General features: G+C 45.9%; 1 protein-coding gene across 1 annotated transcript in view; it reads right to left on the bottom strand.

Annotated features, from left to right (window-relative positions):
- The window catches only part of LOC121582881 (guanine nucleotide exchange factor subunit RIC1), a 72,730-nt gene that overhangs the window by 25,301 nt on the left and 21,999 nt on the right, over positions 1-25,430 (bottom strand). Inside the window, exons 2-3 of the mRNA XM_041899033.2 lie at positions 20,609-20,716; positions 1,426-1,505 (exon numbers count right to left, since the gene is read on the bottom strand). Coding sequence (XP_041754967.1) covers positions 1,426-1,505; positions 20,609-20,716 — 188 coding nt within the window. The remainder of the gene's footprint in view (positions 1-1,425; positions 1,506-20,608; positions 20,717-25,430) is intronic.

The raw sequence follows: 25,430 nt of genomic DNA, 5'->3' as shown, positions 1-25,430 counted from the left end.
TAAAAATGACTAAAATGTAAAAAAATTAAATAAATGGTTGTCCTTCCAGAAGGTTCTCCCATCTCCACAGAGGAACTCTGGAGCTCTTTCAGAGTGACCATCCGGTTCTTGGTCACCTCCCTGACCAAGGGCCTTCTCCCCCGACTGCTCAGTTTGGCCGGGCGCCCAGCTCTACGAAGAGTCTTGGTTGTTCCAAACTTCTTCCATTTAAGAATGGTGGAAGCCACTGTGTTCTTGGGGACCTTAAATGCTGCAGAAATGTTTTGGTTCCCTTCCCCAGATCTGTGCCTCGACACAATCCTGTCTTGGAGCGCTACGGACAATTCCTTCGACCTCATTGCTTGGTTTTTGCTCTGACATGCACTGTCAACTGTGGGACCTTATATAGACAGGTGTGTGCCTTTCCAAATCATGTCCAATCAACTGAATTTACCACAGGTGGACTCCAATCAAGTTGTAGAAACATCTCAAGGATGATCAACGGAAACAGGATACACCTAAGCTCAATTTCGAGTCTCATAGCAAAGGATCCCACACATGCACGTAGTTGAACATAATATCCTCTATGTGCATATCAAAGTTCCAGAGTGGGATCTCTGCTACTTTTAGAGTTATGATCCAATTTGTAGGCATTACAAAAAGAGTGAATGTGAAAATTGATTCAAAATGGTCGCCCTCTGCTGGTGATTTGCAGGATGTGCAATGATACAAGTAAAAGGAGGGCTATGATTGGTTACATTGCCTACTGTGCCAATTTCTCTGTATACAATAGGCCATCAACTTAACTGGGCTCCCTGTGGAGCTCTGAGTGTTCCCTCACTGATGGTGTGGTGATGACACACCCACACACGCATGCACGCTGCCCTATGCCCTGTGTTATAACAGTGGGAGGGTCATGACTGGTGAGGAACACACTGTACAGTCATCCACAGCATTAATTGTTAATCTAATTAGTCCTGACATTTGCCAAGGCCTTCAACATGCAATGATGTCCTGAACTACAACCTATTCCTCAGGCCCACTGACTGGTACACTCATTATTACATCATGTAGACAGTACACACAGTGGGGTTTGTGTTTAACACTGAGTGACTGAGCATTGCCTGCTAGAGTACAACATTGACCTTTGTGGCTAACTTTGAACTCTACTCCAGTCCTAAACTACAGCCTATTGCTCAGGCCTACTGGTAAATTAATTGTGATAACATGCCATTTGTATACACACAGTGGGGTTTGTCCTAAACTATGAGTGACTTAGGATTGTTGACCTTTGAACTTCCACATTTAATCCCTGCCTTCCCCAGCAGGTCCTTGGCCTGCTGCAGTTGACCTTTGTTGTTGTACTTTGAACTTCAACATTTGACTCTGGAGAAAAAGAGATGGATGTGGGCGGAGAGAACAGGAAGGAAGGAGTTAGGTACTCACTTGGGATAGACTGGCTCGTAAAGATACTTGTCCTCTCCTCCTCCCACCACGTCAAACATGAGGATGTAGCCATTGGCAGCCTGCAGAGAGAGAGAGAATAAGGAGAGAGAGAGAGCGAGAAGGAGGGAGAGAGAGAGCAAGAAACCGAGAAAGAGAGAGAGAGAGAGAGAGAGAGAGGAGAGAGAGAGAGCAAGAAACCGAGAAAGAGAGAGAGAGAGAGAGACAGAGAAAGAGAGAGAGAGACAGAGCGAGAAAGATACATTATTCATGAGTAAGGTGTGGCCTTACATTTACATGTTACATTTTTAGTCATTTAGCAGACGCTCTTATCCAGAGCGACTTACAGTTAGAGTGCATACATCTTTTTTTTTTATACTGGCCCCCCGTGGGAATCGAACCCACAACCCTGGCGTTGCAAACGCCATGCTCTACCAACTGAGCTACATCCCTGCCGGCCATTCCCTCCCCTACCCTGGACGACGCTGGGCCAATTGTGCGCCGCCCCATGGGTCTCCCGGTCGCGGCCGGCTACGACAGAGCCTGGATAAACTCTGATCCAGGGACTGTGGTTTGGTGTGTTATTACATCCAGCCTGCTGTATACAGAGAACATCTCTCTCCATTCCCAGCCACTACTGTTCAGACCTGTCATTATTATCAGTTAGTAGAGAGAGAGAGAGAGAGAGAGCTCATTTTCAGCCCGTCTGGCCTTGCTTGCTTGTCTTGCAAGGGCAGTCGAGAGGAAAATACTTCAGCCTAGAGAAAGTTTTACCTAGAATAAGGGGAGTTTTTCTACACGCTTCGGGGCATCAATGGTCACAGTAAATAGAGATGAGCCTATCTAAGCCTAAATGCACACACTTTCGATTTCATGTTAACAGTTTATTTGCACACCACAATATCACAAAGACGCTCACAGTAAACTTAAGCCTAAAGTCTGAGACTTCAGCAACACTTGATACAGTCAGTCAGTGAATGACGTATCATTTGCGTGGTTTCACAGTTGCTGTGCAGTGCACAGCACTCACTGAACTAACGTTGTAGCCTAACCTCAAGTAACCCAAACAGGTCAAGGATACCTGGAGTACCCCCTGACATTTCTACAGTGTGGTAACCAAAGGAGAGCCATGCACTGGTGAAATATAACGAGGTGTGACATTTGACTCATTCCCACAGGCAACACCAGCTGGAGCAACAAGTAGGCTATAGTACTCTGGCTATAAAAGCAGAGAGTGAGAGAGAGAGAGAGAGCTACCTGTAGCCAAACTGGGTTCTGTTATAGTCATTAAGGCTGAAGTAGCAGACACAGGGTCTAGGCCTACTCTTAAAAACAAACACACGCTTCAATCCAACGTTCATATCACAGAGAGTCGGTCACTCAACATGTCAACCTCTAGAACTGAAAAGGAACAGCTGTTTATGACTGAATAAAGTTCAAATTATTTATGATCTAAATTAATGACCATATTTCTTGCAAAGCATACAGATCCCAAATAGTTTAATGTTAGTCTTGCTGAAGCTTTTCCATGTATACATTTGACAAAAACAAAACAACTCTTCCAGGAGTTCTGTATTTTTTCACAGCCAAAAACAGTTATACTTAAGACTGGGGAGTATCTAGCTTGGTCTCAGATCTGTTTGTGCCATATTGCCAACTCCTATGGTCATCTTTGGTAAGACAGTTGGCAGGACAGCATAGATCTGGGACCAGACTAAGGAGCATCCAACAAAGAATAACCCAAAGAGTGACAGAACCATACAATTACACGGCTGTCTCCATGGAGATGTGGGGGAAAGTAAAACTCAGGAAGTTAAACTAGTTCCATAATTAAACATGACATTTCAGTAAAAGCCTGGTTGGAGTAAGTGATTTAGTGACACTAACAATGCCAGAGGCAAAACCCTTATGAAAGAAAAGCTTGAGAAATACTTCTGAAAAATAACTGTAGAAAAGGAAAGAACTGTCAAAGACAACAAACAGATCAGCCAGAGTCCATGCAGATTTTAACTGGTGTGTGGCAGAAACCAAGCCAAGCATTACTCAGAGAGCAGAGAAATAAGAGAGATTGAAAATAGAGTCTGGGGTGGAAAAAGGAGAGAGAGCGAAAGAGAGAGAATAGAAGAGGAGAGAGAAAAAAAGAGAGAGATACACACTACATGGTCAAAAGTATGTGGACATACCTTCAAATTAGTGGATATGGCTATTTCAGCCACACCCGTTGCTGACAGGTGTATAAAAATCGAGCACACAGCCATGCAATCTCCATAGACAAACATTGGCAGTATAATGGCCTTACTAAAGAGCTCAGTGTATTCAACGAGGCACCATCATAGGAAGCCACCTTTCCAACAAGTCAGTTCGTCAAATTTCTGCGCTACTAGACCTGCCCCGGTCAACTGTAAGTGCTGTTATTGTGAAGTGGAAATGTCTAGGAGCAACAACGGCTCAGTCGCGAAGTGGTAGGCCACACAAGCACACAGAACAGGACTGCCAAGTGATGAAGCACGTAACACGTAAAAATCGTCTGTCCTCGGTTGCAACACTCACTACCGAGTTCCAAACTGCCTCTGGAAGCAACTGGCCGAGCAGCCGCACACAAGCCTAAGATCACCATGCGCAATGCCAAGCGTCGGCTGGAGTGGTGTAAAGCTCGCCGCCATTGGACTCTGGAGCAGTGGAAACGCATTCTCTGGAGTGCTGAATCAAGCTTCACCATCTGGCAGTCCAACAGACTAATCTGGGTTTGGCAGATGCCAGGAGAACGCTACCTGTCCGAATGGAGTGCCAACTGTAAAGTTTGGTGGAGGAGGAATAATGGTCTGGGGATTTTTTTCATGGTTCGGGCTAGGCCCTTTAGTTCCAGTGAAGATAAATCTTAACGCTACAGCATACAATGACATTCTAGACAACTCTGTGCTCCCAACTTTGTGGCAACAGTGTGGGGAACGCCATTTCCTGTTTCAGCATGACAATGCCCCTGTGCACAAAGCAAGGTCCATTCAGAAATGGTTTGTCGAGATCAGTGTGGTAGAACTTGACTGGCCTGCTTAGAGCCCTAACCTCAACCCCATCGAACACCTTTGGGATCAATTGGAACACCGACCACGAGCCAGGCCTAATCGCCCAACATCAGTGCCCGACCTCACTAATGCTCGTGGCTGAATGGAAGCAAGTCCCAGCAGCAATGTTCCAACATGTAGTGGAAAGCCTTCGAGAAGAGTGGAGGCTGTTATAGCAGCAAAGGGGGGACCAACTCCATATTAATGGCCATGATTTTGGAATGAGATGTTTGACGAACTTTTGGCCGTGTAGTGTAGTGTAGTGTAGTGTAGTGGAGTGGAGAGAGAGAGCGAGAGAGCGAGAGAGCAAGAGAGCAAAAGAGCGAGAGAGCAAGAGAGCAAAAGAGCGAGAGAGCAAGAGAGCAAGAGCGAGAGAGAGAGGACATATTTTTGGAAGAGCACAGTGTGTCTGAACTTTCTCACAGTTCATGCTGCCTCAGTGAGTGACAGCTGGCTGGCAGCGAGGTCTGGATGGGAGCAGAGCCTGCTAGTGAGAGACTCGTACTCCTTTCACACTATCGCGCCAACCTGAACCATACTATGCTGGCACTGATATTTTCTTTGACGTTCCAACAACTATGGCGGATGCGTAACCAGCCCAATGCAGCTCCTCTCGGCTTGGTTTGACTCTGCTCAGTAGTGTTAAATGGTATTATGCTTGTGGCAGTCGCTTCTACTCTCTCACTCTATAGCAGGGTTGGGGTCAATTCCATACACTGAAATTCCATGCTTTTCAATTAGGAAAAACTGGAATTGGGTTTGCTTTCTGAATTGACTGGAATTTAAATAAAATGGAACTGACCCCAACCCTACAGAGTCTGTAGGCTCCTGCTGCATGATGACAAGCAGTCTAAATACAGATGCTAAAACATGGCTGGGACATTACTTCATGGACATTCTGTAGGAATGCAATTTTGCATATGAAAATGATGAGTGTATGAAGCCCCAAGCATCTCCTTGCCAAGTTGATCTGTCGGACTCCTCCACATGACAGTTGTAGAGGAAAACCAATTATGAGAACAGAGCAGGGCAGGGCAGGTAGGACTGTGTTGGATATAGAGTGGTGGTTAAATTAAATCTATACAGTTAGGATTCTGAGAAAGATTACCGGACCGCCCTCATGACACGTTCATGATGATGAGCTATACAGCAGGGATGGATGCAGTTGCCAGGGTGACAGAACAGCAGACAAAAGGACCCGACAGTCTATCAGACTTTCTCCAGTTACGTGTAGGCCATCCTATGCCATTTCCTATCACAGACTTTTTTGAATATGTTGACACCTGTAGAACATGGAGTTCTGAATGGTTCATTTTTATATCTCGGATTGAATATGTATTAGTCCTACATCTACAGGAGAGGAGATGGAAGGAAAAACATCTATTAAAAACTCTGTTGAAAAGAGAGTAGTTGCCAGAGAAAACCATTTACATTTCATTCATTATATTTTTGAGTAAGTCACAATACATTCCAACTTGCACATGCACACGCAAACTTTAACTGCAACTCCTCGTCAGATGAATATTCTGCATACAGAAAAGTAGGCCCAACACTTTAGTTATTACTGAAGAAAAGCACGTCATCACATTCAAAGGGGGGGTATATATAGTGTGAATGTTCACAGCAGGCTCCTCAGTCTCATCAGATGGCCTAGTTATTATAATTTAACCATTTCCTCAGATCAAAAATGCAGTGAATTCCAGGCATATCTGAGCCAACCAGCCAGCACTGCAGCTGAGCTGAGATATGGTGGACAGTGTGAAACAAAACCAACTGCACCAATTCAATCTAACTAGGCAAAAAAAAACCTTACTGTGGAAAATATATATATTTTTTTACATGTTTGACTTTGTTGCATTTACACACTTCATTCAAATACACTCAGAATACAGAACAGATTTTTGGCTCCTTATAAGAACTTTCGATGTGTTCATTCATTTAACTGTCAGTCTTACTGCTTATTGGGGGCCAAAATGAGCTCTCATAATAACTCGTATATCAAAGAGCTTGTTTCAAATACACAGATACAAATGGACAGCAGCACCCGTGATGACCCTAATCTTGAGCATCAAAAGTCCCCCTTCAAACACTTAACATCTTTTACAATAGTAACTAGCCTCTAAACAGCTACCGTGTTTAGACATAGTTAATTACAATTCTACAAAAACAATGATGGTATTTTGGCAGCAACTGTTAATTAAAGGTGCAATGTGCAGAAATTGCTCCGCCTCCACCATTTCAGTTCGCCTAATTTCAGCTTGTGACAAAACAAGTGTAGAGAATCATTGTACCATCTAAACCGCTGTGAAATACAGTATATTTTCAAAAACTAAATATTGTATTTTCAACTGGTGTACAAAACCGAAAGTAAAAGACTCATAAACAGAACTTAAGAATGGGAAGCATACAAATAGCGCACATATAACATAACTACCGCTTCTTAGACCTGCTTTCAATGAGAATGAGAGATCTATAACACATATTTCAATGTGAATTTGGTCGGGTCATCCAAAAAGTTACATATTGCAGCTTTAACTAGCCTACCTCATAAAGAATATATCTGGATCTGGCAAACGGCCTTGCTTTCTGTTTTGTTAATTTATCAAGCTGACATGCATAGAATAGGCTACATTGTTCAGAAAACAGAACTGAAAGGCCATGCAACATCTACCCTTCCTGTTGTTGTGACTCCGAGGGCAAGATGCTGTGGGCTAAAGGTGCAGTCTGCAATTGCTAGGTGGGTACAGGAGCCTCATTAATATGAGGAAGTGTTGTTCTTCCTCCCTCTGGGTAGATAATGGTGTGTGTGTGTGTGTGTGTGTGTGTGTGTGTTTGTGTGGCGTGTGCGTGAAATCAAAATCACATTTTATTTGGCACATTCTTTGTAAACACCAGGTGTAGACTAACAGTGAAATCTTCTGACACCGCTTGGTATAGAGGTCCTGGATGGCAGGGAGCTCAGTGTGTGTTTGTGTGTGCTGTGAGGAAGGCCACCTACTCATCTCCAGGACTTCTATCTCACAGCAGCTAGCCAGTGACCTGCAGCTACCAGCCTTTCCTTTCTTGGAACATGATTAAACACTAACACCGTTGACCAAACATGAAATACTGAGGTGTCACGGTTCAGACAGACGACAAGAGGACCACAATTGCGTCACACCAGAAAGTTTATTTAAACTTAAGGGAAAAGGGAAGTAGGGAGTGAGTGAAGGCTCCAGGGGTTATCCCGTCCAGTGTGCTGGGTCTGTGCCCCCCCCCAGTGGCAGCGATGCGTCCGATGACGCCGGTGGTTGGTGGTCCAGAAGTCCGGGGTCGAAGAGTAGTCAGGAGTCGGAATGGCAGAAAGCAGGTCTGGTTTTCCTGGGGCAGAAGAGTATCCAAGAATCAGGCAGGTCCGGGGTCACAAAACAAGGGTGAGCCAGAAGCGCGAGCACACAGGTTCCGGGTGTGAGCTTTGCAGACGATCTGACAAAGGAGAGCTGAAAGACAGGACTTTAAATACTGGGAGAGGTTAGTGGGTAATGCAGCGCAGCTGGCAGAGTAATTAGAGCCGAGCAGAGCAGGGACAGGTGGAGCTAGTTAGGCTGAGTAGAGAGAGAGAGATGAGCAGAGTGGAAGATAGTGGAAACACATTAAGGTGGTAACCCGGTGGAGTGAGAGGGCTCATGACAGAACCCCCCAAGGGACGGCCCCAGAAGTCCCAAGAGCAACACCACGCCGGGCGGGAGGAGGGAGCCGGAGGAGGGCTAGAACTCCTCCGAACGGTCCGAGCGAACGCCCTCATCCTCGGAGGAAGCCGGAGGGCCGTGGTCGGGAGATGGGACAGGTCCCGAGACAGGATCAGGCACAGGACAGGAAGCCGAGCGGGCAGGACGGTTAGGGATCCCTCTGGGGCGGCCCCTACGGATTGCAGGTTGATCAGGATGCCGTTGGTGGAAGGCGGTGATGAGAGTCCTATCCACAATCCGACTAGCTGGCACCCAGGTCCTCTCCTCAGGTCCATAGCCCTCCCAGTCAATGAGGTACTGGAGACCCCTACCCCTCCGTCTGGACCGAAGCAGGCGGCGGACGGTGTAAACCAGACCACCATCGACGAGCCGTGGAGGAGGAGGACAAGGCGCAGCAGGGACCAGCGGACTCTCATGAATGGGCTTAATCTTAGACACATGGAAAGTGGGGTGCACCCTCATGGAATTAGGCAGTTGGAGCCGGACAGCAGTTGGGCTAATCACTCTTATGATAGGGAATGGGCCAATGAACCGAGGTGCCAACTTCTGCGACTCCACCCTGAGTGGCAGGTTCCTTGACGACAACCACACCCTTTGACCAACATGGTAGGTGGGAGCAGGGATTCTCCGACGGTTGGCCCCGGTAGTGTAGCTGGCAACGGATCTGAGAAGTGTGGCTCGGGCCTGTGACCAGGTGCGGCGACATCGACGGGCAAACGCAAGTGCAGATGGGCAAGTAACCTCCCCTTCCTGACTGGCAAATAGAGGAGGCTGGTATCCATAAACACATTGGAAAGGGGACATACCGATGGCAGAGCAGGTCAGAGAATTGTGTGCGTACTCCACCCATGTCAATTGCTGCGACCAGGAGTGGGGGGTTGCGTGAGGTCATGCATCGCAGTGCCTTCTCGAGCTCCTGATTTGCCCGCTCTGACTGCCCATTGGATTGGGGATGGAATCCGGAAGTCAGACTGACTGTGGCTCCCAACAGGTGACAGAACTCCTTCCAAAAAGCGGAGGAGAATTGTGGACCACGGTCAGAAACTACATCCTTTGGCAGTCCGTGGATCCGGAAGACGTGTTCCAGGACCACCTGGGCGGTCTCCTTGGCGGTTGGGAGCTTGGGGAGGGGAATGAAGTGTGCCATCTTGCTGAATCGGTCAACTATGGTGAGAATGACGGTCTTGCCCCTTGAAGGGGGCAGCCCCGTGACAAAGTCAAGGGCGATGTGAGACCAGGGACGTCTGGGCACAGGCAGGGGCTGCAGCAATCCGGCTGGGGGCTGGCAGGACGACTTGTGTTGGTTGCAGATGGGGCAGGCTTGGACGAATTCCCGTACATCCTTTCTCAGAGCGGGCCACCAGAACCTCTGGGCGAGCAGGTTGTAAGTGCGGGTGGAGCCAGGGTGACAAGCTAGGCGGGAGTCATGTCCCCACTGAACGACCTGGGACCTTAGGTTTTCGGGGACAAAAAGGCGGTCAGCTGGGCAAGTGCTGGGACCGGGCTGGTTACGGAGAGCTTCCAGCACCTGTTCCTCAACAGCCCAGGTCAGAGCTGCTACGATGCAGGGACTTGGCAGAATCGACACAGGATCCTTGGAGGGGTTGTCATCCTTCTGGAATTGACGGGAGAGGGCGTCTGGCTTGGTGTTGCGTGATCCAGGCCGGTATGACAGAGTGAAATTAAACCTGGTGAAGAACAGGGCCCAGCGGGACTGCCTGGAGTTCAACCGTTTGGCCGTGCGGATGTACTCCAAGTTCTTATGATCGGTCCAAACGAAAATGGAATGGTGGACCCCTCCAGCCAGTGACGCCACTCCTCCAAGGCAAGCTTCACAGCCAGCAGCTCTCGGTTCCCTATGTCGTAATTGCACTCAGAGGGGGACAACCGACGTGAGAAAAAGGCACAGGGATGGAGCTTCCTATCCTCCGCAGCCCACTGAGAAATCACAGCACCAACTCCCACATCCGAGGCGTCCACCTCCACAATGAATTGCCGGTCCACGTCAGGCATCTGGAGGATGGGAGCGGAGGTGAACCTTACCTTGAGGGTACTGAAGGCCTTGTCGGCTGCTGGGGTCCAGGTGAAGGGTTGCTTGGTGCTGGTTAGAGCAGTGAGAGGGGCAGCAACGGTACTGTAGTTCCGGATAAACTTTCTATAGAAGTTAGCAAACCCCAGAAACTGTTGCAGCTTCTTTCTGTTCTCCGGAACTGGCCATGAAGTGACTGCTGATACTTTGGCAGGATCCATTTGGATACTTCCCTCTGCCACTATGTACCCCAGGAAGGCCACTGTCTTGACGTGAAACTCACATTTCTCTGCCTTGGCGTAGAGGGAATTCTCCAGAAGACGATGAAGGACTTGCTGGACATGGCGGGTGTGTTCAGACAGGTTTCTGGAGTAGATTAAGATGTCATCCAGGTAAACGAAGACAAACTTGTTTAACATGTCCCGCAGTACATCATTCACTAGAGCCTGGAACACAGCAGGAGCATTGGTGAGGCCAAAAGGCATAACCAGATACTCGTAGTGGCCTGTTGGTGTATTGAATGCGGTCTTCCATTCATCTCCCTCCCGGATCCGCACTAGGTGGTAAGCGTTTCTGAGATCCAACTTGGTAAAAACAGTGGCTCCCTGGAGCAACTCAAAAGCAGAGGTGAGCAGAGGGAGAGGGTAACGGTTTTTCACTGTGATGTCGTTGAGTCCCCTGTAGTCGATGCAGGGGCGAAGAGATCCGTCCCTCTTCCCCACAAAGAAGAAGCCAGCACCAGCCGGAGATGAAGATGAACGGATCAATCCTGTGGACAGAGAGTCATTGATGTAGTCCTCCATGGACCTTCTTTCAGGAGCAGACAACGAATAAAGACGGCCCCTAGGAGGGGCTGTTCCAGGGAGGAGGTCGATGGCACAGTCGTACGGTCGGTGAGGGGGCAGAGATGTGGCTCTTGCTTTGTTAAACACTTCTCTGAGACCATGGTAGCATTCTGGGACATGGGAGAGGTCAGGAGCGGAGTTAGTAGGTACTGGCCGAGGGGGTAGTGCGGCAGCAAGCAGGCAGGTTCGGTGGCAGTCCTCTCCCCACTCCCTGATCACCCCGGTCACCCAGTCGAGCTGAGGGTTGTGCCGGGCGGAGCCATGGGTAACCCAGGATGAGGGGTTGGCCTGGAGAGGGGAGCAGGTGAAACTGGATAGTTTCTTGATGGTTTCCGGACAGACCCATCAAGACCGGGGCCGTGACATGAGTGACCGATCCGAGTAAGTGTCCGTCCAGTGCCCGGGCAGGAATAGGAGGTGTCAAACGGAGGTTCTCCAGTCCCAGTTGGCGTGCCAGCTTGATGTCCATTATGTTGGCTTCGGCGCCCGAATCCACCAGAGCAGCCAGGGTGTGAGTTGAGTCAGAGAGGCGGAGGTGAACTTGCAGCAAGGGTTTGCGGTCGGAGGACTGGATGGTCATTGAGCTCAACCGGACTCCCCCTATGCCCGGTGAGCTTCGGCTTTAAAGGGCAGGTTACCACACGATGTCCATCACCTCCACAATAGAGGCAGAGGTTTGAGGTGAAGCGGCGCTGGCGCTCTGCAGGAGTGAGAGAGGCTCGCCCAATCTCCATAGGCTCAGACTGATCAAGCTGACTTGGGTGAGTGGCAGTAGCTGACAGGAGCCCAGTCGGATCTCTCCGAATGCCGGTAGTTGGTGGACCTTGGCGCCCCCTCTCACGACGACGGGTCTGTATCCTTCTGTCGATCCGGACAGTCAGTGCGATGGCTTCATCAAGAGTGGAAGGCAGTTCATGGGAGACCAACTCGTCCTTGATATAGTCAGCCAAGCTATGGAAGAACGCGTCCACCAACGATGGTGTGTTCCAAGAACTTCGTCTTGCCAGGGTTCGGAAGTCGATGGAATGGTCTGCGACTGTACGTCTGCCTTGTCGAATACTGAACAGTTCACGAGACGCCTCTGCGGTTGGTGAATCCAGGTCAAACACCTTCAGCATCTCCTCAGCAAACAGGTCGAAGGTTGCACATGCGGGGGTTTGACGTTCGAACTCTGCTGTTCCCCAGAGTCGAGCTCGGCCCGTCAGGTGAGTGATGGCATACCCGACCCTAGCCCCCTCCGTGGCGAAGGTCCTTGGCTGCAAGGAGAACTGAAGTCGGCAGCTAGTCAGGAATGGCCGGACCTGGGTAGAATCGCCGTTGAACCGCTCGGGGTTTCCAATCTTGGGTTCCGGGGCAGCGGCTGCAATGACCGGGGCAGGTAACTCGGAGGCAGGGCTGGTGGGCAGACTGGCTGGGGTAAGGTTGGTGAGGAGTTGGATGATCCTGGCGAGTTGTTGTTGCTGCTGCTGGGACTGCTGCTGGTGCTGCTGGGACTGCTGCTGGTGCTGCTGGAACTGCTGATGCTGTTGGTGGCCGACCTGAAGCAGAGAGGTGATGTCGCCGCTCATGCGGCCTAGCTCTCTCTCAGTGTGTTCCAGGCGTAGCATGGCGGTGGGTTGCTCAGGTTCTTCGGTTTCCATGTCGGGGGAAGTGTGCGCTGAGTCCATGATGGTCAGATCGTACTGTCACGGTTCAGACAGACGACAAGAGGACCACAATTGCGTCACACCAGAAAGTTTATTTAAACTTAAGGGAAAAGGGAAGTAGGGAGTGAGTGAAGGCTCCAGGGGTTATCCCGTCCAGTGTGCTGGGTCTGTGCCCCCCCCCAGTGGCAGCGATGCGTCCGATGACGCCGGTGGTTGGTGGTCCAGAAGTCCGGGGTCGAAGAGTAGTCAGGAGTCGGAATGGCAGAAAGCAGGTCTGGTTTTCCTGGGGCAGAAGAGTATCCAAGAATCAGGCAGGTCCGGGGTCACAAAACAAGGGTGAGCCAGAAGCGCGAGCACACAGGTTCCGGGTGTGAGCTTTGCAGACGATCTGACAAAGGAGAGCTGAAAGACAGGACTTTAAATACTGGGAGAGGTTAGTGGGTAATGCAGCGCAGCTGGCAGAGTAATTAGAGCCGAGCAGAGCAGGGACAGGTGGAGCTAGTTAGGCTGAGTAGAGAGAGAGAGATGAGCAGAGTGGAAGATAGTGGAAACACATTAAGGTGGTAACCCGGTGGAGTGAGAGGGCTCATGACACTGAGGCCTTCAGGATCATTCAAATACTAACATCTTTGGACAAAAGGTGAGGGAGGGAACATCAAAGGACTACTAGGCATTGCTATTGGAAACAACGGGAAGAAATGAAAACCAAATAAATGGTTAGGCTACCACACTCCTCTCATGGTGAAACAATCTACAAAAATGTATAGGCATTGACAGTGGACATCGAGGACTAATCTAGCCTCAGCTACATCTTAACTACACCCAAGCATTGGAACCAACTGAACTTCTTGACTGTTGGAGAGACGTGAAGATAGTAGAGTCCTCTGTAGCTCAGTTGGGAGAGCATGGTGCTTGCAACGCCAGGATAGTGGGTTAGATTCCCAGGACCACCCATAAGTAAAATGTATGCACGCATGACTAAGTAGCTTTGGATACAAATTCTGCTAAATGGCATATACACTGAGTATACCAAACATTAGGAACACCTTCCTAATATTGCATTCCCCCCTAAGAGAAACACACTGTAGAACACATAGAAAAAATAAAAAAATAAAACCAAAACTCTGAAATATTATGAAATGGCGATAAGAACTCCACCCCCTCTCTCCACACAGCTTTCTTTTTCCTTTCTCCCTCTCCTAAAGATAAACTTTGTCTGGGTCTGGTCTGGGGTGAATACGTTTACCCGGCCAGAATCATGGTACAAACACATCTGGAAAACAGCTGTGCCTCTCCTGGGAGCTTTGGTCTGCGCTCCTCCAATTTGGGGTTTCCAGCAGGGCTATGTGTCCTTGAGTCTCGACACTCCATAACCGAGGGGGGCAGGGAGTTCAGTTTGAGTTTTACTTCCAGCCTTTCTCTGAGAAAAACACTCCTCAGGATAGAAAGACAGACAAAGGCTATACTATAACATGGCTTCATAGTCAGACGAATAGCCAGACACGCAGTGATTAGGTAGGTACCTAGCGGTTAGAGCATTGGGACAATGACCGAAAGGTTGCTTGTTCAAATCCCCGAGCCTGCAAGGTGAAACATTTTGCCGTTCTGCCCTTGAGCAAGGCCGTTAACCATCCCAACAACTGCTCCCCGGGCACCGATGACGTGTACGTCGATCAAGTGATCAAAAGATCAAATGCAGAAGACACATTTCGGTTGAATACATTCAGCTGTGCAACTGACTTGGTATCCCCCTTTCTCTTTCCCTAAAAAGAGCAAGGTCTGATAACCTGGAAAGACCCAGGTAAGACCAAGGTTCCTAGTCTGGTGTATTTGTCGATATGGCCAGACAAGCAGGGGTTTATAGTGCTTTCAGAAAGTATTCATACCCCTTGACTTTTTCAGCCTGAATTCAAAATGTATTAAATAGATTTAGGTTCTCACCCATCAATCTACACACACACACACACACACAACACCACATAATGACAGTGAAAACATGTTTTTAGAAATGTTTGTAAATGTATTGAAAATGAAATCTAATTTACATAAGTATTGACAGTCAATACTTTGTAAAAGCACCTTTGGCAACGATTACAGCTGTGAGTCTTTCTGGGTAAGTCTCTAAGAGCTTTGCACACCTGGATTATACAATATTTACGCATTATTCTTTAGAAAATTCTTCAAGCTCTGTCAAGTTGATTGTTGATGAATGCTAAACAGCCATTCTCAAGTCTGGCCATAGATTTTCAAGCTGATTTAAGTCAAAACTGTAACTAGTCCACTCAGGAACATTCAATGTCTTGGTAAGCAACTCCGGTGTAGATTTGGCCTTGTGCTGTATTCAGTTTTTTTTCTTTTTAGTACTTGCTGATGACAAGCATATCCATAACATGATGCAGCCACCACCATGCTTGAAAATATGAAGAGTAGTACTCAGTGATGTGTTATTTTGGATTTGCCCCAAACATAACGCTTTGTACAAAAAGTTAATTTCTTTGCCACATTTTTGCAGTATAACTTTTTTTTCTGTAGAGACTTCCTTCTTTTCACTCTGTCAATTAGGTTAGTATTGTGGCGCATCTACAATGTTATTGATCCATCCTCAGTTTTCTCCCATCACAGCCATTAAACTCCTTAACTGTTTTAAAGTCACCATTGGCCTCGTGGTGGAATCCCTGAGCGGTTTCCTTCCTCTCCGGGAACTGAGTTAGGAAGGACGTCTGTGTCTTTGTAGTGACTGAGTGTATTGATACACCATCCAAAGTGTAATGAATAACTTCACCATGCTCAAAGGGATATTCAATGTCTGCTTTTTTTTTTACCCATCTACCAATAGGTGCCCTTCTTTGCAAGGCATTAGAAAACCGCCATGGTCTTTGTGGTTGAATCGGTGTTTGAAATTCACTGCTCAACTGAGGGACCTTACATATAATTGTATGTGTGGGGTACAGAGATGAGGTAGTCATAGAAAAAAAACATGTTCAGACAATTATTACACACAGAATGAGTCCATGCAACTTATGTGACTTGTTAAGCACATTTTTACTCATTAAGGCTTGTCATAACAAAGGGGTTGAATATTTATTGACTCGAGACATTTCAGCTTTTCATTTTTAATTAATTTGTGAAAATTTCAAAAAACATAATTCCACTGACATTATGGGGTATTGTGCGTAGGCCACTGACAAAATGTTTTCATTTAATACATTTTACATTCAGGCTGTAACACAACAAAATGTTTAAAAAGTCAAGGGGTGTGAATACTTTCTGAAGGCACTGAAAGTATAGGCCTACCTCTGAGACTGACTAGGGAAGGTGGATCTGGGTGAGGGTGGGAAAGTCTGGGGGAGAGAGTGGGAGAGAAGGGGAGAAGGGTGGGAGAGAAGGGGAGAAGGGTGGGAGAGAGTGGGAGAGAAGGGGAGAAGGGTGGGAGAGAGTGTGGGAGAGAAGGGGTTGTTCCCAGCCATCTCATGCTCTGTGCGCCTGGAATGTAAAATGGCACAGAGTTTCCAGACAAAACATCTCAAGTCAGCTGTTTTTATCTCTCATGTTACAGATGGAGAAAAAAAAAAGAAAAAACTGTACTTGAATGCTCAGCCAGGAGCCAGCTAGCTAGCTCAGTCTTCACTCTCAATACAGCTTGAAGGAAAAATAAAGATAGCAGAAGTTTGCACACAATTAGGATAATGACAGCATAGGAGGTCTCTGTTTGAGTCAGCTTCTTTTATGTGCTGTATTAATTAATACAAGAGACAGTCGAAAAACAAATGATTGACTCTTCATTATGTAACATTAGAGCTTCGATTTTGTGGGTTTTCCTCCTTTTGATTTGCTCATATTGTCCTAGTTACTGTAGATAAGACAGAGAGACCGAGGAAACAGCAAGAGAGCTGATTAGATTTGATTTTCTTTACCTGTATTCTGAAAGAGGATTTTCTCAGTTTGAAAAACACACCTCTTTGGATGTTTTCACTCTGAACTTTACCTTGTGGTTGGGGGAGGGGGGAATACGATTTGCAAGGTCACGACCGTGAGGAAAATAAATAAGCTGTCAAGAAAGCAGAAACGCGCCACGGAAAATCAAGGATCATTAAATAGCTTTACTGTTTCAAAGTGAGTAATCGACAGGGACTATAGAGATTACTTGAGCATGCAGACTTTACTTCAGTTCAGCAGACTTTTATTTTCTGGAGGAGGAGTCTGATCCTTTTCACTGAAAGTTCTGAGTGAAATTTTTGGTAAAGGCTGCATTAAAATCTATTTTATGATGTACAGGGATCTGTGTATTTAGATAACCTTTGGCTTGGAGTCATCATGCCTCACTGGTCTCAAAGCTTCAGTCATTACGCCTTTCTCACATGACTCAAACAAAGGTTCAGCGATGGTCTGTTTGTCCCAAAACAATGTCCAACCTTGAAGAGGAGACATTATGAATGCATCTGCAACAGAGTGTGATTCAGGGTCATGGACTCGCAATATACAGACAGGAGAGTCAGGTGAAACCAATGCCAAGACAACCCAAGGACACTTTCTCGCTCCAAACTGAAACTGAATGTTCAGTCGGAGCACATAAATATTTTCACTACGAGGAAGGCAGAGGCTTTTAAGAGAGAACCTCTAACTAACATGTCCTCCTGGCCAGGACTTCCCTCCCCCCTTGCCCCCAACATTCTCCCTGTCCGTTTCAACTTCCACAAGAGCCAAAGCCCTCATCGATGAATGCTATGAATGTGTGAAAACCATCAGGCCCAACGAGCCAAACACAACAGAGAGGGAGCAGGTGCAGAGGTAAACAAAAAAAAAAACAGAGGGGGACTGGGAATGAGTCAGTTACCTCATGGCTTCATAACATCACACACTCCTGTCTTCAAACCCCAAGCCCAGGACCAGAGGGTATGGTGGGGACTTGAGTTTACTGCCTGTATGCTGTTTGTAGTGTGGGAAAGGTTATACATGTAGCCTGGGTACCAGTCAGTTTAGCAAACATTTCACTCGTTGTACTCTGTTTGGCAATGATACAGTGCACAAATGAGTGGAATGTTAGCTAAACAGACTGGTATGCCCAGGTTATCATAGACACTCCTGTCTTCAAGCCTGCAGCCCTGTAGCTCAGCACCAGAGTTTAGGTGGAGACTTGAGTCTATGCTGAGCGTGGCAACTTTCTTTCACTTCCTCAATGTAAGACCAAAAGTCACTAGAGTCAGAAATCAAATGTTAGAAGGAATTCAACCACATCAGCTACTTCCATCTTTCATTTCTGTCTGACAAGAAACCATCTGTCTGAGGCAATTGTGTTAGAGTGGAAGTTATTTCTGGCCAGACCGTCTTGGTGTAATTAAGCTCCAGTCAGTAACACACACATTTGCGGTCACACTGGGGACTTAGAGGATTAGCTGCAATTAGGATGCTGCATAACTAATATTCCATCACACAGCCTGATGCTGCAAATAAAAACAGCTCAATAACTGACCATGTGGTAGTCATCGTCTCACGTCTCAGAGCAGGGGTAAGTAAACAAGATAGAGCTTTTAGCAAGCAGGCAGACAGGCAGCATCCTAAATAGCACCCTATTCCCTACATAGTGCACTACTTTTCGACCAGAGTAGTGCACTACTTTTGACCAGAGCCCTCTGGTCAAAAGCAGTGCACTATGTAGGGAATAGGGTGCCATTTGGGATGCAGCCTGTCTGACTGTTCTTGGCCTTGCCTCTGATTATTCCTCCATACCCCCTCCCTGGCAGGTTTGTTGTGACTGTGAGTGACATATACCAACGCAGGGCCCCCATGCCGAACTGAAACCTACCCTACACTTGTGAAACCCCAGGCTCCTGTTGCAGTGACGACAGCCTGAACGGAAACTCAGAGCTCCAGTTTCTTTCTCAAAGCCGCTGTGCCGATCAACAGACCGACCAGGGTCAGCTGGTGTCACTGGCATACAAGACGACGACAACAGCAGTCACAGTCTGGGTCTCTGGAGTGTGTCCTAGACTGAGTGAGGACAACATAAAAAAGGTTCACGTTGATATTAGAACCTTTGTATTAAGTATTTTTATCCTTATGCAGCATATCTTTTAATGTTTCATAGGAAACACAATAACGTCATTCTATTCTGTTAAGGCCATTCATTCAGCGACCGTGTCTAGGCCTACCTACTACAAAATAAATAATGCAGCTGTGATGGAACTAGAACCTGAGCTACAATGGAAACAAAGGGACTGAATAAACCACCACAGTGAGCAGCACCATGCGTGTTCTGCACTATGACCTGTTTACCTCAACAACCAAGATAGGAGTTTTCAGCAGTAGAACTAAACGTAAAGTGAAGTGGTAATAAGTTCAGCTGAAGTAAGTCTGGCTAAATGAATAAGGACCAAATTCTTGTTCAAATTTTTTTTTAAAGCAGATGATTACAAACTTAGTTTTGAAAGACTTTAATAAAAGGTCAGAAAATGTAATATGCAAAGAACAAAAAATATATCAACATAACATTAATCGCGGTTATCTAATTTCCCTGTGGTGGGAGTCATTTTGACCAAGAAAGTATCAAGAGAGTGATCCTTTGAGGCAATTTGTTACTTTTTTTCACCTTAAATCTAAATACAATTTCAAAACTATGATTGGCCAACTATTTAAAATATTCACAGTAATCCATCCTAAAATCAAACAAATATGTGAACATGCCACAAGGACAAAAAAAGAACCACAACAAAAGTAGCTTTTTATATTCCCCCAATAAGCCTTGCTCTCATCCTGGCAGCGTTGAGCGAGACAAGATTACACTTCTACCCACATTAAAGACCTTTATGAGTAATGGCCCAATAGGCCTTGAGACCCATGACTGCAGTACCTTCCTCTGTGGTCTGCCAGTGCCCTCGTCTGATCCGGGCACATAAAAATACATGCCCCAGTAGGAAGGCCAGAGCCAATAGGAAGGTCAGCTTGACAGGCCAGAGCCAATAGGAAGACCAGAATGACCTGACCTGGGCTTCGATTGGCACCGGGCCAGCCACTTTCTTCACTATTCTGTTCTGTTAGAACTGCCCAATAAATCCAGAGCTTCAGTCATCATAATGATGATATGAAAGAAACACATAGGGGCCAGAGTCAGAGAGATAAGGTTGACATAAATCCTATCCTATACATTCTTTCTGTGTGTGTGTGTGTCTCTCTACAGCCTCTCAGAATAGCTGCGGTTTCTGGATCCTTTAATCCCCACCTACTATAGCTACTAGCTACTATGGCACACAAGCTGTTAGTTGCGCCTGCAGGCAGAAGGTCAGAGCCTGGCTAGGCAGCAACAACAACACTGTTGTGACTCGCACTCTCCCAAAGCAACAGACAATGATTGTTATCCCCACTGGACTGAACACTATAGTAGCCTATAGGCAGCTCTGTTCAGAGACAGGCACTCTCCAGGCTCTCCATGGGCTCACAAGCAGGACTGACTGAAGGACTGAGCCTCACTCTCGGTTTGACCCTTTCTACACTATCCTGCTGAACCCAACCCAACCGTGCTGGCTCAGATATTTTATTTTCACATAATGGTTTCCCGCACGGTTCCAGCAACCGTGGCAAATACGTAAAGCACAGCGCTCATCTCAGTAGCGTGAAAAGGGTCTATGTGGACTTGAAGCAGTGGAGCTGAAATTCCCCCTGGAATTTCACTGCAGGGGAAGTGAGCGGGCGTTTGGGTTGAAGGGATCTGAACACACACTAATGACCCAACTGAACACAATGAACCCTTCGCTGAGGGCTGAACCACACACACACACACAAATGATGGGGGCCCGCAAAGAGACATGTGAGCGCAAGAGAGAGGGGAGGAGACTACTATTAAGATGAGAGAAGAGAGAAGTGAACGCATTGCATTACTCACCGCCACTGCTATCATGGAATCGTCCGGCTTCCATTCGGCCTGCTGATAGAAGCCAAACTGGGCTGCTGCCTTCACTGACTCTATGTAGCTCACTATCAGAACACTGGGCTGAAAGAGACAGAGAAAGACAGAGAGAGAGAGAGTGAGAGAGAGTGTTAATGAGATTATCCTAGGATACTTCAGAACTTGCCCTGTATAAAATCTACAGCTGAAGTGTTTCACAATAATAAAGTAGTCAGTCAGTGTCCCGTGAAGCAGGCTCTGAAGAATGCAAGCAACATGGCTGCCGGAAACAGCAAACGTTTGGCACTAACAATTTGAACAAAACAGTACAACCGAACAACCCCTGAAATATCACACCATGTGGCGTACATCACAAGTAACATTAGCCTGGGCAGCCGCTAGTGGGCTTTATGGGTCTCCACTATAGCCTGGGCTTGATGTGGACAGCCAGTAATACACTGCTGTCTAGGGCTGTCCACGACAAAAAAAGAAAAACTTGGTCAACCGAGAGTAGTCCTGTTCTTTCAACCTATCGATAGGTTGAAATGTTTAAATTTATTTGTCCATATATAGACAGACACACCCTATATGTTTGAATAAAATCCTCTACATACAGTGGGGGAAAAAAGTATTTAGTCAGCCACCAATTGCAAGATTTCTGGCTCTCATAGACCTGTAACTTCTTCTTTAAGAGGCTCCTCTGTCCTCCACTTGTTACCTGTATTAATGGCACCTGTTTGAACTTGTTATCAGTATAAAAGACACCTGTCCACAACCTCAAACAGTCACACTCCAAACTCCACTATGGCCAAGACCAAAGAGCTGTCAAAGGACACCAGAAACAAAATTGTAGACCTACACCAGGCTGGGAAGACTGAATCTGCAATAGGTAAGCAGCTTGATTTGAAGAAATCAACTGTGGGAGCAATTATTAGGAAATGGAAGACATACAAGACCACTGATAATCTCCCTCGATCTGGGGCTCCACGCAAGATCTCACCCCGTGGGGTCAAAATGATCACAAGAACGGTGAGCAAAAATCCCAGAACCACACGGGCGGACCTAGTGAATGACCTGCAGAGAGCTGGGACCAAAGTAACAAAGCCTACCATCAGTAACACACTACGCCGCCAGGGACTCAAATCCTGCAGTGCCAGACGTGTCCCCCCTGCTTAAGCCAGTACATGTCCAGGCCCGTCTGAAGTTTGCTAGAGTGCATTTGGATGATCCAGAAGAGGATTGGGAGAATGTCATATGGTCAGATGAAACCAAAATATAACTTTTTGGTAAAAACTAAACTCGTTGTGTTTGGAGGACAAAGAATGCTGAGTTGCATCCAAAGAACACCATACCTACTGTGAAGCATGGGGTTGGAAACATCATGCTTTGGGGCTGTTTTTCTGCAAAGGGACCAGGACGACTGATCCGTGTAAAGGAAAGAATGAATGGGGCCATGTATCGTGAGATTTTGAGTGAAAACCTCCTTCCATCAGCAAGGGCATTGAAGATGAAACGTGGCTGGGTCTTTCAGCATGACAATGATCCCAAACACACCGCCCGGGCAACGAAGGAGTGGCTTCGTAAGAAGCATATCAAGGTCCTGGCGTGGCCTAGCCAGTCTCCAGATCTCAACCCCATAGAAAATCTTTGGAGGGAGTTGAAAGTCCGTGTTGCCCAGCGACAGCCCCAAAACATCACTGCTCTAGAGGAGATCTACATGGAGGAATGGGCCAAAATACCAGCAACAGTGTGTGAAAACCTTGTGAAGACTTACAGCAAACGTTTGACCTGTGTCATTGCCAACAAAGGGTATATAACAAAGTATTGAGAAACTTTTGTTATTGACCAAATACTTATTTTCCACCATAATTTGCAAATAAATTAATAAAAAATCCTACTATGAGATTTTCTGGATTTTTTTTCCTCATTTTGTCTGTCATAGTTGACGTGTACCTATGATGAAAATTGCAGGCCTCTCTCATCTTTTTAAGTGGGAGAACTTGCACAATTGGTGGCTGACTAAATACTTTTTTCCCCACTGTATGCACTGAGCTTGGCTGATGCTTTAAGCACACCGTTTGATTAAATAATTAAGACACACAAATGACTCGAGAAAGAGCCCGATGGTCACACTGTGTTAAAAAAAAATGACAGCGAGTGCCTGTGTGACTGGCGCACGTTGTCTCACTCTCCTCCCTACTGCAGCGAAAAGGCACCACAGCACAGCAAGTGTTTATTGTGCTGTCTGTGCTGAAGCTGTAACATAATTTCAGCCATTTAGTTTCTTACTTGTTTTGGACTGAAAAGTTCTGTTACCGAAATCTCTAATTTGCTTAGGAAAAACATTCCCTCAACCCTTGTTCTCTTTACGTGAAAGATGTAAGCATCGCATGCATGTGACCATTAGGACCTATAGCCTATCATAATCACATCAATAAAATGGTTATAACAAACTCCGAACACAGTAACACGTGACAACAAAATGGATGTGGAGGACGTGAAAAAGAAACTCTAAACAGGCGAATATTTACTGGTTGCTCAGGAGGGGAAGGGGAAGTCAGATCTATGGAAGACATTTGACTTCGTTGTGGAAACTACCGGAGATCAAGAAAAAGGAGGGTATAGCACCAAGCATTGCGTGAGTATTATGTGTTGCTGTTAGATTACAATATTATTACTTTTTCTGACCATTTGGAACAGTGTAAACACTAAATAAATAAGTGTACCAGAGAGTCTGTTCTAACAAAAAAATAAGATATATAAAGCCTTTATTACAGCAGACTAAAAACAGTTGCATGCATTTGTGAATTGTGGTTTATTTATTGTTTAGGCTAATTATTCAAAGTTCCTTTGTTAATTAATTTTAAAACTAAAATGCTTGATTGCAATTCAAAGCATGAATGTCTCGTATGCTGTGTGATGGCATGAACGAATGAATGATTGTTTGATTCAGTAGCCTATATATTGAAATATAGGCCTAAGTAAGTTACGGATTTAAGACTAAACAGGACGCGCTCTTAGGCCTACAGCTCGATAGTGGTTATACAAGGCTACTATACAAAGCCTACTAATGATGATGACATTATTATTATTATGATGATGATCATAACAATAATTGTAATAACAATAAGGAGATCAAGAAAAAGGAGGGTATAGGAGCGAGCTGCGTGCATATTATATGTGACAAACAGGTGCTGTTAGATTACAATATTTTTCTGCCTGTTTGGAACAGTGTAAACAACACAAAATAAATTATAAGTAATACCAGTCTGTTCTAACGAAAACAAATTGCAAAGCCTTTATTTTGTGAAGCCTTTATTACAGCATAGCAAAGATTAAAAACAGCCGAATCTGTGAAATTGCTTTATCCGACATTTGGCCATTGCATGAGGCTTGCTGCTCACAGAATCAGTAGGTTATTAAACAAACACTCAAACATGCAACAGAAGCAAGATCTGTCTTATTTCTGTAGATGTACACTACCGGTCAAAAGTTTTAGAACCCCTACTCATTCAAGGGTTTTTCTTTATTTTTACTATTTTCTACATTGTAGAATAATAGTGACGACATCAAAACTATGAAATAACCCATATGGAATCATGTAGTAACCAATAAAGTGTTAAACAAATCAAAATATATTTTATATTTGAGATTCTTCAAATATCCACCCTTTGACTTGATGACAGCTTTGCACACTCTTGGCATTCTCTCACTCCTGCCCTATATCGATTGACCATGCCTCCACAGCCAAAATTCTGTGGTTTTTACGCCCTGCTGAAGGACCCTAGTCTGCGGAATAAGTGGTTGGAGTTCGTCTGCACCAGTAACGCTAGCTTGATGTGCAAGGACCGGTGGTGGTGAGTATAACCAGAGATACTGGAATATACAGTAATGACCTCTCTGGTATAACTTAGCGAACAACGTTAGATAATGTTATTGCTGGTTATGTAGGTAGCTATCTTTTGATAAAGCGATGCAGGCTAGCTAATATTGGCTAGCGAGGCAGGCTAGCTAATGTTTTATCTAACGTTAGTATAGGTAGCTAGATAACTAGCTAGCTTGCTACCTCATTACAACTTAGTTAGGTTGTAGCTCATACAAATGTATTCTGTATTATCTAGGGCAAAAATAAATAATGAATGCAGCTATGGTGGTAGTTAACTCATGTCTGAGTCTGATAATACAGTGAACTAGGAGCAACAAACCGTAACGGCGTCACCAGCCTGAATCTAATCAAATCTGGTGCTAAAGTCAGTCTGTAAAGCATAGAATTAGGGTTTCCACTAGTTACCACAGCCAATTTTGACTTTGTGACTATCATAGAAATGAATGAAAACAACAATTTGCTTTTTGGTCTTAATTTAAGGTTAGCAGTGTGGTTAAGGGTAGGTTTAAAATCACATTTTAAGAAGAGAAATTGTAGAAAAAGCAGGGGTTTATGACTTTGTGGCTGTGGTATCTAGTGGCAACCTCGAATTAGCTTGACTCGAGTTACTGCCCTGATGACACAGACGGCTTCATCAACAACGGTAATGTGTGTTATGTGAAAAGTTGTATTAAGAAATACCCAGTTTGATAAACTAGTAGGTTAAATACCCGGCCAAGCAGATATAAGTAGTAGGCATTTTGGTTGTGAAGTGCATTATCAAAAAGCTATGTCCTTTATAAGAAAATGCAATTTACCACTTGGCTGTCTATTGTATTACCCTGTCACAGGCCCTCCCAGTCAACACCACCTCATAAGATGAGGAAGTACATTGAGACAGCCATGTCGTTAATCACTGGAAAAGATAAATGGTTGAGTTTTATATAATTTAAA

This window comes from Coregonus clupeaformis, chromosome 15 (genome assembly GCF_020615455.1).
Source record: "Coregonus clupeaformis isolate EN_2021a chromosome 15, ASM2061545v1, whole genome shotgun sequence".
Taxonomy (NCBI): domain Eukaryota; kingdom Metazoa; phylum Chordata; class Actinopteri; order Salmoniformes; family Salmonidae; genus Coregonus; species Coregonus clupeaformis.
Note: the sequence above shows the minus strand (reverse complement) of the source record. Positions and strands in the feature narration are given on the sequence as shown.